Raw genomic sequence first — 15,510 nt, 5'->3', positions numbered from 1 at the left:
TATTAAAATCATAATTATCATAAGTATCAAGAGAAAATTTCAATTCATGTTGCAAATGTTTGAAATAAATTGGTAATACCTTTTACTCTGTATATTAGAGCTCATGCAAATGGGTTAGAAAGACATGCAAATGCTGATAGAAAACAAGGAAAAAGACATGATTGGAATATTCATAAAAGAGATACTGTAAGTGACTGATATTAAATTTTAAAATTTTTTTGTTTTTTTAATGTTTATTTATTTATTTTATTACTTCCTTTCTTTATTTTTGTTTTCAGTATATGAAATTTATTGTCCAGTTGGTTTCCATACAACACCCAGTGCTCATCCCAACAGGTGTCCTCCTCAATACCCATCACCCACCCTCCCCTCCCTCCCACCCCCCATCAACCCTCAGTTTGTTCTCAGTTTTTAAGAGTCTCTTATGCTTTGGCTGTCTCCCACTCTAACCTCTTTTTTTTTTTTTTCCCCTTCCCCTCCCCCATGGGTTTCTGTTAAGTTTCTCAGGATCCACATAAGAGTGAAAACGTATGGTATCTGTCTTTCTCTGTATGGCTTATTTCACTTAGCATCACACTCTCCAGCTCCATCCACGTTGCTACAAAGGGCCATATTTCATTCTTTCTCATTGCCACGTAGTACTCCATTGTGTATATAAACCACAATTTCTTTATCCATTCATCAGTTGATGGACATTTAGGCTCTTTCCTTAATTTGGCTATTGTTGAGAGTGCTGCTATAAACATTGGGGAACAAGTGCCCGTATGCATCAGTACTCCTGTATCCCTTGGGTAAATTCCTAGCAGTGCTACTGCTAGGACATAAGGTAGGTCTATTTTTAATTTTTTGAGGAACCTCCACACGGTTTTCCAGAGTGGCTGCACCAATTTGCATTCCCACCAACAGTGCAAGAGGGTTCTCGTTTCTCCACATCCTCTCCAGCATCTATAGTCTCCTGATTTGTTCATTTTGGCCACTCTGACTGGCATGAGGTGATGTCTGAGTGTGGTTTTGATTTGTATTTCCCTGATGAGGAGCGACGTTGAGCATCTTTTCATGTGCCTGTTGGCCATCCGGATGTCTTCTTTAGAGAAGTGTCTATTCATGTTTTCTGCCCATTTCTTCACTGGATTATTTGTTTTTTGGGTGTGGAGTTTGGTGAGCTCTATAGATTTTGGATACTAGCCCATTGTCCGATATGTCATTTGCAAATATCTTTTCCCATTCCGTTGGTTGCCCTTTAGTTTTAATGTTTATTTTTGAGAGAGAGACAGAGTGAGAGTAGGGGAGGGGCAGAGAGAGAGGGAGACACAGAATCTGAAGCAGACTCCAGGTTCTGAGCTGTCAGCACAGAGCCCGACATGGGGCTCGAACCCACAAATTGTGAGATTGTGACCCAAGCTAAAGTCGGACACTTAACCAACTGAGCCACCCAGGTGCCCCGTTTTAAATTTATTTTTAATATATTTTTTTTTAGTGTTTATTTTTGAGAGAGAAAGAGAGAGACAGAGCATGAGCAGGGGAGGGGCAGAGAGAAAGGGAGACACAGAATCCAAAGCAGGCTCCGGGCTCTGAGCTGTCAGCACAGAGCCTGAGGTGAGACTCGAACTCATGAACCGTGAAATCATGACCTGAGCTGAAGTTGGACGCTCAACTGACTGAGCCACCCAGGCATCCCTTAAATTTTTTTAAATGTTTATTTATTTTTGAGAGAGAGAGAGCACAAGCAGGGGAGGGGCAGAGGGTGAGGGAGACACAAAATCCAAAGCAGGCTCCAGGCTCTGGGCTGTCAGCACTGTCTGACACAGGGCTCAAACTCACGAACTGTAAGGTCATGACGTGAGCTGAAGTCGAATGCTTAAGGAGCTGAACCACCCAGGTGCCCTGATGTTAAAAAAGTTTTTAACTAGGGCGCCTGTGTGGCTCAGTTGGTTGAATGTCTGACTTCAGCTCAAGTCACAATATCACAGTTTGTGAGTTCAAGCCCACATCAGGCTTGCTGCTGTCAGCAGAGAGCCTGCTTCAGATCCTCTTTCCCCCCCTCTCTCTGCCCCTCTCCCACTCATGTTTTCTCTCACTCTTTCTCTCAAAAATGAATAAACATTAAAAAAAAAAGAAAAAAAATTCACCTTATTAGTAATCAAAGAAATACCTTGTAAAGCAGCAATAAGATACCATTAACCTATCCATTTAACAAAGATTCAATACAATTCAACACTAAAGAACTAATTATATGAATGCTAAAATAGAGGAAGTACAGGGGCACCTGGGTGGCTCAGTCAGTTAAGCGTTCAACTCTTGACTTCAGCTCGGGTCATGATCTCATGGTTGGTGAGATTGAGCCCCTAGTAGGACTCTGCACTAGTGGTGCTGAGCCTGACTGGGATTCTTTCTTCACCTCTCTCTGCCCCTCCCCTGCTCACGCTGTCTCTGTCAAAATAAATAAATTTAAAAAAAGAGAAAGTACAGATTATTACATTATTATTTTCTCACCCCAAAAAAAGGATAAAAAATGGGACAAGATTTTAGTCACAAAGATGGTCATCGTGGTGTTTTTATAATAGGAAAAAACTGGAAGCAAACTAACTATGACCATTATTAGGAGAATGTTCTGAGGCCACAAATACTAGATTTAGAAAATAAATGTCATGGGAGGAAAATATGTTATAGGGAAATTGGATATATAGCGTAATAAGACTAGAAGGAAATACATTTGTTAACATGCAATTGCCTAGTTGCCTTTAGGTGGTAAGATTATCTAGGTGGGTGGGTTTTCCCCCCCACCTCTTCACTTCTTCATACATTTTCAAACTTTCCAGGTGTTTGGGAACATTTGTAATATTTGTATAATGAGAGAAAAAATGGCTTAAAAACTTTATGTAGCATGACTTCAGAAGTGTCTAAACTGAATTAGGAATGTGGATGACTTCCATTGTTTATTTGCAGCATATTGTAGAAGAATGAGCCTGATGGGGTCATTGTCAATATGTCACTGGTAATTGGGCTGTGTGTCTCTTAATTCTTTCATCACCACGCACTGATTAAATCAAACAGGGAAGAAGGTGACTACAGTTCTCCAGAAGGAAATATTCACGTTGCTGCCTACATGTCTTGGGAACAAAAGTACCATTCGTTAGTATTGATTACTCAAGTGCAAGAACAAGAGGGGTTTTTGTTTGCTTTTTTTGTTTTTGTATTATAAGCCATCAGTTGTTGCAAACTTAAGATGTGTTAGGCACTGTGCCAAGTGTGCTTACATGCATGACCTCATTTGATCCTTGCCGCAACACTAAGGTGAAGCTGGGGGTGGGTCTGAAACCTAGGCCTGTCTAGCTCCAACCCTTTGCCTTAGCATTATCCTCTCTTCCCTGCTTAAGCTCCTCAAACATGGGCTTCCCATCTTGACTTGGCAGAGACACCTTTTTGCAGAGCAAAACCTTCCTCCAGTGTGTTTGGGGTAAAAGCATTCTTGTTGGAGCATTCCATCATACTAACCCACCATGTTTGGGTCATTACCCTGCCAGCCTTAGAACTAACTACACCTCATAAAATTAAAAATGTGAATTAATGAAGTCCCATGCTATGGAATCTGATAGCCTCTGATTCAGGTAAAGACCAGGGATTAACAGCCTGTTCATAATTTGGGTAAAGAAGAGCTTCACTGAAAATTATGAGCTTTACCAGAGTTTTCTCATAGTGTCATAAATACTATATGCTTTTACCTAATGTTTTTAATGTAACTGTCATAGATCATACTTAGAGAAAAGTTTTTGCTTAAGTACTATATGTACTTTAAAAGCAGAAAAGCTAGAAATCCCATCGTATCTGTCATTTAGAATTATATTTTTAAGAAAAAAAGTTATTGGAAACTTTTATTTCTGAAAGCTGGTAGCAACATAAAATGTTAGGTGATTTCAAGAAGCGTTCAGGCTTTGAAATCTTATGACCCCTTAGCTTTTTCCCCCATTGCTTTTTAAGCTTTGTAGAAATCAATGTCAAATAAAATCTCACATTCCTTACCAAACTTCTGATTTGTAACAGGATAATAGTCTTTCTGGAGAATGGTGTGAAGCGCTTCACAGTTTTACAGCAGAGACCAGTGAAGACTTAGCTTTCAGGAGGGGAGACCGGATCCTGATCCTTGAGCATGTGGACTCTGACTGGTACAAGGGCAGACTGCACGACAGGGAGGGGATCTTCCCGGCAGTCTTTGTGCGACCCTGCCAAGGTGTGACAACTACAGAAATAACAGTTACTCTCTAAGGGGAGAAAGCCTGAAACCTTTGAAATGATATGTATTTCTTTTCCCTCTGGCTATGCTCAGTTTAACTTGTTTGCCTACATTTGAAAGAGTTGATTCATAAATTTATGGAAACTCTCTTCATATACTTTGTTGGCGTTATGGGGGGGAGGGGAAGACAAAAATGCCTTCACTTAATAGTGGCTAATTTTGTCTACTAAATGTATTTTGTATAGTTTTTTTTCCTGCTAGGAAAACATCACCTTTTTGCAAGTTAAATAAATTCAAAATTAATTGAAATTATTCTGTCCTGAGAATGAAAAGCATGGGGGGGGGGGGGGGGGGGGTGGTTCTTAAAATGTTTGATTTGTGTTTTAGTCTAATGTCTTTCTATACATATTTGAATTTTTGGTATCTTCACAGCTGAGGCAAAAAGTATGTCTGCTTTAGCACTTAAGGGGAAGAAGGCCAAAGCCTTATATGATTTCCATGGGGAGAATGAAGATGAACTTTCCTTTAAGGTCAGAATGTGTGTCTTTTTGTAACCGCATTAATAAATTTTGAAGTGTCTTCTACTGAAGGGTGGAACATTTGGGTGAAGTATTGATCATTAGCTAAGAATGAACAGATCTCAGACCCTAATTCTAATGGACGGAATTAGAGAAGGTGAATAGGGCATATTTAAATTATCAGCAAGGTGTTTAGGCCCTTAAAACCTTCCTGACTTGATAGCCCTACAATCCCCGACGACTTCCTTATTCCTAGGCCTTGTAACATCCGACCTCAACAATATTGGAGTTTTCATTCATCCCTAGAAAAGGATGATTCTCTACATGGCCTTGGCAGCCTGCTACTGTCCTCTTTGAGATCAGATGGTACCACCATTGGCGGCTGCAGTAGTGTCCCTAAGACACTGGAGTATTGTCCACAAAGACACTGATTAGAATTTGAGGAAATGATCCCAAAAGGTTAAGTTCCTTTGCAAAGGTTTTTTTTTAGAGGCCTAAAATTTACTTTACTGAAGAAGTACCTCTTCTTTTTTGTTTGTTTTTTGAGTAAAAACTGAGTATTTCCATGATCCTCTTTCCCCAGCCTACAGCTGGACCATGGTCAGAGGACAGCACTCAGGACAGTACTTTGGAACTGTTCTTTTCTTTTTTTTTTTTTTTTAATGTTTATTAATTTTTGAGATAGAGAGAGACAGAGCATGAATGGGGGAGGGTCAAAGAGAGGGAGACACAGAATCTGAAGCAGGCTCCAGGCTCTGAGCTGTCAGCACAGAGCCTGTCGCAGGGCTCCAACTCACAGACCGTGAGATCATGACCTGATCCGAAGTCGCAGGGTCAACCTACTGAGCCACCCAGGCGCCCCTGGAACTGTTCTAAGAGGAAGGAGGATGGGTGTCGTAGTAGTTGCTGTCAGAACAGCCCGTGTCAGATCCGAAGTCGGAGGGTCAACCGACTGAGCCACCCAGGCGCCCCTGGAACTGTTCTAAGAGGAAGGAGGATGGGTGTCGTAGTATTTGCTGTCAGAACAGCCCGTGTCAGATGCTGGGAAATTCTCCATCATCAGAGATAAGCAGCCAGAGGCGGGGCTGCAATAGAGAGGAGTGACTGGGCAAGATGAGACTTGATGTTGTGTGTACCCCCACACCCGTCTAAAACAAAACGGGGATCTTGGGGAGTCACGGAGTAAGGGACAATGCAGAGATAAAGTCTGTATAAAGTTGCTGACTCTCCTATTTTGTTATGGAGTTTTCCATTCTGAGAATTTCTTCTTTTTCATTTTAAAATGTCATTTCTTTTTAAAATAATGTCATTTCTTTTATAAAATGTTGTTAAATGTTGTTAAATGTTAAATGATGATATTTCTTAATGCAGAATTATAATTTGGTGACCCTGTATCAGTTCCTTTTTTTTTTTTTTTCCCTCTTAATTTCTTGGTCCTTAAAATCCAAATGTTTGGAAACCATTGCCCTTGTCCCTTTCAGTCATGGGCATCAGTGGCTCATACTTCATTCTTGTGATCTTTACTGCAAGTGAACAATCTGGATTCAAAGTATTTACATGTTATTTTGGCCTTAATGTCAGTGTAATAACAGACCTCATAGTATCCTCTAGAAAATAGGTTGTCTTCATTTTACAAATTACTGTCTGAAAGCAAGGTAATTCTAGAGTTTTTTAGTTAAGGAATTCTGCACAGCTGTCAGTATTGTTAATCATTAATATTTTATTAAATATTCACAGAATATTAGTAGAACTTTTTTTTGAAAAAAAATTGTGCTAGCCATTAGTAAACTGACATGGTATGTACATAAGGACCAGAGCCAAAAAAAAAAAAGTTTCATTCAACTATTATGTCATAATTTAGGAACCAGAAGGAACTTATTTGTAATATAAATTTTGAACAGCCAGAATTTTTACGGATTTTGGCAGAGTATAGTAAATTAATGACATTTGATAGTCAGCATTTTTCCTTTCCATTTTCCATAAAGAAAGGCCTTAAATCAAACCATTTTTCCAGAGGGCAATGTACTAGTGCTACAAATAAAATCCATTTAGCCTGATAAAGATATTCTTAAAAGTAGCCAGGGTCATCTTGAACCATTATAGAATCTTAAACCCAGATTCTAAGAAATGGTTAGAATCCATAAAGAACAAAATAGTTTCAGGAGATAATTGTAAAAATTATGTCCTCATCTGTTGAGGAATTATAATATTCACATGAATGAGACATACAGCGTCTTTGACTAACCTGATGAGGGTAAATCAGTGTTCTGAGTCAGGGAGAAGCCCTTTAAAGACAGGAAAGAATGTAAATTTGATCGTGAGGCCACAGAAGCATGGAATAAACCAAATGGTAGAGGAGGATACCATTATGTGGAAGAATAAATGTAGAGTACAAAATGCTCAGGATGTTGGGAAAGGCAATTATAATAAAAGCCTTTCTAAGTAAAAAGTCCACTGTAAGATGTGGTGGCCATGTTGCCCAATGGTTAGCAATACAGGCCCTCGAAATCACACTAGATTGGAATCCTGTCTCTACCACTAACTAGATATGTGACACCAAGGAATCTATGTAATCTCTTTGGGCTTCAAGTTCCTTCTCTTTAAAATACAGAAGTCTATAAGGATCTCTCTCTTAAAATGGCACAATAATAGTAACCACCTCTAGGATGGAGTGTTGTTTAAATGAGTTAATTCCTATGAAGTACATAAGGTAGGACACGACCTATCATAAGCACAGGACTTATTCTCTTACCTCCAAGTCTTTGTTTAAATGTCACCTTCAATGGGGCATTCCCTGACTGCCCTAATGAGAAGGCAGTCCCACATTGTCTGTCCTCCTCTGCCAGCTTATTTATTTGTCTCCCTACTCTAAACTGAAGTCTTTATTCATTGTTGTAGCCATAATGCTCAGAACAGTGTCTGACATATGGTGGGTACTCAATAAGTAATTTTTACGTGAAAAACTATATATATAATATATATGACAGCTAATACTATTATTAAAGAAGTATTTTAGATTAGGAGTAATTGGGGGGAGGGCACAAAATGCAAACAGGAAAATAAAACTACAGCAAGGGTGAGAAAGGCAAAGGAACAGGCTCTGAGGAGAAGTGGCATACAAGGAAATGGTGTCATAAGGTATAGATCATCTTTGTGGTGTATCATTTAATCCTCTGGGCAAATCAGGATCAGTGAGTTACATAAAGAGAAGATTAACCATGCCTGTCCAGGTAGACTGCTTACCATGCTTATTCTTGACAGAAACTAATCATTATTTCCAATTTTTGTCTTCTTACAGGCTGGAGACATCATAACAGAGCTGGAATCTGTAGATGATGACTGGATGAGTGGAGAACTAATGGGAAAATCTGGAATATTTCCCAAAAACTATGTTCAGTTTTGACAAGTCAGCTAAAGGTGAAGCTTGACTGTGTTTTTCAGCACAAGAACTCACTTGAACTATCACTTTGACTATCAGATATGTTTTTGCACTATTTTTTTAAACTGAATGAAATACCTATGCTGTACATGGTACACTAGAATTTTCTGAAAGCAGAATATGATTTTGTAGTCAGCTTTCATTCACAGTAGAAACCTGTACATGGAAACCCATAAGCAAGCCTTGATGTTCTATCAAGGAAGACATCAAGCAGGATTAGCAAGGCAGACAGACACTTCCCCTGGGGAGAGCATCAGGTGACATGGCAGCATGGGGAGGCTTACAAGCAAAAGTTGCACTTAGACATCTTTTCATCAGCACAAGGAAATTAACCATGCTTCTTCCATTTTTTACTTTAGTTTAAAAAGAGGACATTTGATATTCTCCGTGCTGTAACTATCAGGACATAGTTGGTAATCTAAATTTCATTGTTGATATTCAAATTAATTCTAACCACTTAAGCGCATTATCCCTTATTACCAGGGCAAATCTGTGCTTCAGGTGAGGCAGTTTATTAACTAGTTGGGGCCTTTATAAGCACGTGGTGAATCAGCTCGTGCTCATCGAATGCTCCTTGTGTTACTAAGTATTTCCCCTTTGTCTAAGGATTTAAGGGTGATTACAATTTGATGTATCTTAGTCAAAAGAACCAAAATCATCTTGAAATGCCTTGCTAATACAACTAACCAATCATTCCACCTACCTGCCATACCTTCTCTCTTCCATGTATATTTTATGTTAACAGGGTTATTATAAAGCACATTTTCTGAATCTGCAATCATTCTTTTGACAATTACTGGTACCCAAAGAAAAATTCATTTTCTTTGCGTTACCCCAGTAATATATAAAAACTGTCTTGTTATAGTGGTACATTATGAATTGCATATATCTCAGAATACAGAGCAACGGTTAAAACAGAAAACACCAAACCCCCACAGCTCATTTCTTCCCATTATAATCAGAATGAAAAATAATTTAAGAAGACCGAAGGCTGATAGTTATTTGGGCTTTTTCCCCCAGCTCATCCCTGAACAAATTATTAGAGCAAATGAAAAACCACTTTCCTGGTATCCATTTGTTATGCATTCCAGGCTTAAGATAAAAGTGGTTCTTTATGTGACTGAATCAATTACAGTTTATGGGCTTAAGCCAAATAGGTCGAAGACAATCTTCAAACAGATCAATGGAATAGAATTTCATTGGAAATGTAAAACACTTGCCCAACGATGTTCATGACTTTCTTCTATTTTTGAGAAGAATTCATATACTAGACCACTTGTTTGCTTTTGTTATGATTTCCCATTGTCCAAAAAGTTAGGCAGCCAGTTGTCAAACCATTATGTGAACACCATGTGGGGTTCTGTAAGGGAAGAGATGTTTACTGTCTTTGATGGAAATTCATCTTCCATTTACATGATTACAATTGATTTGGGAATATGGGAGCTGTTTTGGTTAAAGAGGACAGTATAAAGAAAACTCTTGTCTAATCTCAAGAGTAATTTTACGAGAAATGAATGACAGCGTTATCTTGACTAAATTTTTATTTGCAGCAAGGTGCACAACAATAAGGAAGTGGGGATGTGTCTGGAATAGGATGGGGGTATGTTATTTTGCCTGTGTAATTTTAACATCATATATCAAAGATCATGAAAGCCTAGCTTTATTGGAGAAAAATATTCCTCTTAAATTTTGGCCTTGTGTTAGCAGAATGATAAGTGCAATAGTTGTAAATCTACTTGACACTATAATAAACTGAGCTGAACTTTTCAAAGTCCTTTTCTCATACTCGACTGAGTTTTTTGAGAATGGAGATGGTACCTTTGTATATCCAGCCCTTTGCACCATGTATGTAGACTCAATAAAAGTTGGTTGGTTGGTTGGTTGGATGATTGGTAGATTGGTTGGTTAGATGGAAAGCTTTCACATATAGCAATACTATCTCAGATCCCCAAGATCCAGTATTTTTCCTCCTTAATTTGTAGACAAAAATCTTCATTGAAACAAAATTCACAGTTTGTATCATTTCGCTCCTTCATGACACTTTTTTTGCTTGCCACTTATTACCCAGTCAACTGACAAAATGCCGGAATGTTGCTCAGTATGGGTTTTCATAGGTATTTCCTTGTTCTCTGTATTGATTGAACATATTACAATTTTTTCTATAGGAAAAAAATTTTTTTTCTATAGGATTTATTATACATCAGTACTCTTTTAACAATAATTGTTTGGTTTTTATTTTAGTATCTCAGTTTCTTAAGCTGAGATAAATATACCTAGTGAAATAGCAGTGGATATTTGAGCTAATTATAAGGGAATATTTGTTATAATCATTAATAGTTTATTCCTTTCAATTAATGCCAAATGTACATGAACCATATGATTCATAATTCAATGCCATTTTGAATATTTAACACTGGATTTTTTTCAGAACTAATAGGAAATCATTTTCTAACCTATGCCTTTTTACTTCACTGTAGTTATAGAGGGGAAAAAAAAAATACAAAGCCTAAGTCAGAACAACAACACCATCTAGGGGCCTCTCTCCTAATTGCAAGCTCATCCTGTTAAACCACAGAAGAGTGCAGACCAGAGCTCTCAACCTGCAGAGATTAAATGATTTGCCTAAGGTCATACAGGTATGGCAGAGCTTAAAGCGAAACCTAGCTAGTTCTACTGATTTCCAGTTGAGTACTTTTTTCGTTGTGCTAACATGATACGTTAAACAAGTAGATTTCATCTGTTTTATTGTCTATAAACAAAACGTTTCAGATATGGGGCCCCTGGGTAGCTCATTCGCTTAAGCATCCAACTATTGGTTTCGATTCATGTCATGATCTCATAGTTCATGAGTTCCAGCCCCACGTTGGGCCCCACACTGCCAGTGTGGAGCCTACTTGGAATTCCCTCTCTCTCAAAATAAATAAATAAACTTAAAAAAAAAAAAACCATAACTTCTCAGATATAACACTTATGATTAGAATGAGTTGCAGAGAATAAAGCCTTAAATTTATTTCCTCAAAAAAAAATCCTGCTTAGCTTCTCAATTTTATGTACACAATTTATATTGATGTTACCTAGACACTCAAACATGAATTGATTCATTAATGGGCATTCCTTTTCAGTGTAGCAGAGAATATATGAATGCTTGAAGCATCAGATCATGAGAAGGTTTGACTGTAGGGCTGTGCTCTTGGTAACATCAACGATTCCTAAACCTAGCTTTTCATACACATATAGAGCAAAAAACTGTTGTGTTTTGGAGTCTAATAGATTAACTCAGGCACTGTTAAGCTATTTAATAAATGTATATTTGAGGATGGGATACATTCTAGATTTTTTTTTTTTTAAGGAATCTTAATGGAATGTAAGCCATGGATTATTTATCTTCAAATACTGTAAATTAGGCAATAACTTGAAATGTTTTTCAGGAGAAGTAAGAACTAAAGTTTATAATTCAGAAAGGAAAATTACCTTTGGTCGTATATCCTCTTTTAACAGAAATAAACTAAGAGTCTTCATACCAAAATAGTGACCTATATTTAGTTCTGCTTTACAATTAGAATAAAAAGGGCAGTGACATTTATTTCTCCGGTCATATCTAAGTTTTTTATTTAATAGAGCCCTGACTCAGAGGACCACTAAGGCCCACCACATTGTTCCCCCTGTCCCAGGTAGCCAGCAGTGAGGAGCAGAGTTGTTAACTTTCAAAGAGTGTCAGAGCATTTAACTAACCCTTCAATTCAGTACCCTACCTGAGATTACTCTATACAGACATACCTCAGTGATACTGGGGGTTCAGTTCCAGACCACTGCAGCAAAGCGAATATCACGATAAAGCAAGTCAAATGAATATTTTGGTTTTTTGGTGCATATATAAGTTATGTTTACACTATACGGTAGTTTATTAAGTGTGGAATAACATTACGTCTAAAAACAATGTACATACCTTAATTTAAAAACGCTTTATTGATAAAAAATGCTAACCATCTTCTGAGCTTTCAGCAGGTCGTAATCCTTTTGCCTCAATGTTGATGGCTGCTGACTAATGAGGGTGGTGGCTGCTGAAGGTCTGGGTGGTTGTTGCAGTTTCTTAAAATAACACAAAGTGAGGTTTGCCACATCCATTGACTCTTCCCTTCATGAACGATTTCTCTGTAGCATGTGATGCCGTTTGATAACATTTTACCCACAGGAGAACTTCTGTCAAAATTGGAGTCAGTTATCCCAAATCTTGCCACTGGTTCATCAACTCAATTTTCGAAATGTTCTAGAGTTTTTGTTGTCATTTCAACAGTCTTCACAGCTTCTTTGCCAGGTGTAGCTTCCATCTCAAGAAACCACTTAATTCATCTATAAGAAGCAACTCCTTATCTGTTCAAGTTGTATTATGAGATCACAGCAATTGAGACACATCTTCAGGCTCCACTTCTAATTCTAGTTCTCTTGCTATTTCCACCACATCTGCAGGTACTTCCTTCAATGAAGTCTTGAACCCCTCAAAGTCATCCTTGAGGGTTGGAATCAACTTCTTGTAAACTCCTGTTCATGTTGATAATCTGCCATCTTCTGATGAATCACAGTTATTCTTAGTGGCACCCAGCATCATGAATCCTTTCAGAAGGTTTTCAATTTACTTTGACCAAATCCATTAGAGGAGTATATATTTATGGAAGTCATAGCCTTATTTCTTAAATAAGAACACTCAAAAGTCCTTGATCCATGGATCAATTATTCCTTGATCCCTGGGCCACGGAATGCAATGTTGTGTTAGCAGGCATGAAAACAACATTAATCTTGTACTTCTCCATCAAAGTTGAGTGATCAGGTACATTGTCAGTGAGCAGTAATATTTTGAAAGGAATCTTCTCTGAGTAGTGGGTCTCAACAGTGGGCTTAAAATATTCAGTAAACCATGTTGTAAACAGATGTGCTGTGATCCAGGCTTTGTTCTTCCATTTATAGAGCAAAGGCAGAGTAGATTTACTATAACTCTTTTTTTTTTAACTTTTTTTTAAGTTTGTTTATTTATTTATTTTGAGAGAGTGTGCACGAGCAGGGGTGGGGCAGAAAGAGAAAGAGAGAGAATCCCAAGCAGGGTTTGCACTGTCAGCACAGAGCCCGATACAGGGCTCAAGCTCCCAAACCATGAGATCATGACTTGAGCTCAAATCAAGAGTCAGGCATTTAACTAACTGAGCCACCCAGGTGCTCCAGATTTAGTATAGCTCTTATGGGCCCTATGATTTGGGGAGTGGTAAATGAGCACTGGCTTTAAGTCACCAGCTGCATAAACCCCTAACAAGAAAGTCAGCTGCTCCTTTGAAGTTTAAAAAAATTTTTTTTTTTAATGTTTGTTTATTTTTGAGACAGAGAGAGACAGAGCATGAATGGGGGCAGGTCAGAGAGAGAGGGAGACGCAGAATCTGAAACAGGCTTCAGGCTCTAAGCTGTCAGCACAGAGACTGACGCGGGGCTTGAACTCACGGACCGCGAGATCATGACCTGAGCCGAAGTCGGCCGCTCAACCGACTGAGCCACCCAGGCGCCCCTCCTTTGAAGTTTTAAAGCCAGGCAGTGAATTCTCCTTTCTAGCTGTGAAAATCCCAGATGGCATCTTCTTCCAATATACAGCTGTTTTGTCTACATTGAAAATCTGTTTAGTGTAGCCACCTTCATGAATTACCTTAGCTGGATATTCTAGATAACTTGCTGTGGCTCTAGGCTTTTCTTCTATAGCTTCCTCACCTCTCTCATCCCTCATAGAATTGAGGACAGGTACGGCCTTGCTCTGGATTAGGCTTTGGTTTAAGAGAATGTTGTAGCCGGTTTGATCTTCTATCCATATCAGCAATGAGGCTGTTTCTCTTCATCATTCGTGTGTTCACTGGAGTAGCACTTCTCATCTCCTGTAAGAACTTTACCTTTGAATTCACAATTTAACTGTCTTTTGTGCAAGAGGCTTGGCTTTTGGCCCATCTCAGCTTTCAACATGCCTTCCTCACTAAGCTTAATTATTTCTAGCTTTTGACTTAAAGGGAGGGATGTGTGACCCTTCCTTTCACTTGAGCACTTAGAGGCCATTGCACATCATTAATTGGCCTAATTTCAATATTGTGTCTCAGGAAAACAATTACAATAGTAACATCAAAGATCACTGATCACAGATCAACATTATAAATATAATAATAATGAAAAAATTTGAAATATTAGAAGAATTACCAAAATGTGGCACACGGACACAAACTGAGCAAATGCTGTTGGAAAAATGACCGCAATAGGCTTGCTTGACGCAGGGTTGCCACAAACTTTCAGTTCGTAAAAAACTCTCTATCTGCTAAACGCAATGAAGTGCAATAAAATGAGGTATGCCTGGGGTCCCTGGGTGGCTCAGTCGGTTGAACATCTGACTTCAGCTCATGTCATGATCTCATGGTTTGTGAGTTCGAGCCCCACATTGGGCTCGCTGCTGTTAGCCTGTCAGTGCAGAGCCCACTTTGGATCCTCAGTCCCCCTCTCTCTCTCTGCCCCTCCCCTGCCTGCGCTCTTCCAAAATAAATAAATAAATATTTGTTTTAAATGAGGTATGCCTGTACTAAGGAGACAGTGGTGTCTTCTCTTTAGACCTATGAAATGCCAGAGCTATTGAAAAATACATATACAGTGATGAAAAAAAATTACCCTATTCATTTGTATATGCAGAGTCCTCTAGGGGAAGATGAATATTGGTGAGCAGACAGAGACCTGCATCTTTGCTGGTCGGAGGGGCCTAGTTGGGCTATGAGAAGGCCTAGTTGTCCACTGCAATGAGAATTTGGGGAAAAGGTCAGAGAGCAACAGAATGTAGAGCACTGAAGCGTCATGCATCTAGAAGACTAACTACCAGGTGGGATGATTGCCCCTATAAAAGTGTGTCTGGCTGTTCCTGCTAGATAGGGCTGGATGGCTACTACAACATCTTCTATTTGATGGTCACAAAGAGAGAGTTCTTTGTAAAGAGAACAAGGGCAATGATGAAACCAAAGAAGCTGAGTACCTCTGGAAAGGTAAGAATCAGAATTACGCTCGCAAATAGGCCTGCTGAGCAGACCCCACATACCGATGTCCCCCACAAAGCCAGCAGCCAAATCACTCAAGCTGGTGTCCAACTGCAGAAAGTAAGATTTTCTTTAGGATTTGGCAGTAAGGAACACTGCCATCAGTCCATGGATGGCAGTAATACTAACCATAACCACTGGAATGTTGAACATAAGATCAGATCTAGCCATGTGGCCGTACCTGGAGCCAAAGTCCTGAATACCAGGGCAGCCAAGAAGCCCATGAGA

At 38.9% G+C, this 15,510-nt stretch overlaps 1 protein-coding gene across 2 annotated transcripts in view; it reads left to right on the top strand.

The window, feature by feature from the left end:
* The window catches only part of SH3D19 (SH3 domain containing 19), a 185,824-nt gene extending 175,239 nt beyond the window's left edge, over positions 1-10,585 (top strand). For both annotated transcript variants that reach the window (XM_049632269.1, XM_049632270.1), the window contains 3 exons: positions 4,042-4,228; positions 4,664-4,761; positions 8,048-10,585. In XM_049632269.1, coding sequence (XP_049488226.1) covers positions 4,042-4,228; positions 4,664-4,761; positions 8,048-8,152 — 390 coding nt within the window. In that variant the 3' untranslated portion in view covers positions 8,153-10,585. The remainder of the gene's footprint in view (positions 1-4,041; positions 4,229-4,663; positions 4,762-8,047) is intronic.
* The last annotated feature ends 4,925 nt before the right edge of the window (positions 10,586-15,510 follow it).

This window comes from Panthera uncia, chromosome B1 (assembly GCF_023721935.1).
Source record: "Panthera uncia isolate 11264 chromosome B1, Puncia_PCG_1.0, whole genome shotgun sequence".
NCBI classification, from domain to species: Eukaryota; Metazoa; Chordata; class Mammalia; order Carnivora; family Felidae; genus Panthera; species Panthera uncia.
Note: the sequence above shows the minus strand (reverse complement) of the source record. Positions and strands in the feature narration are given on the sequence as shown.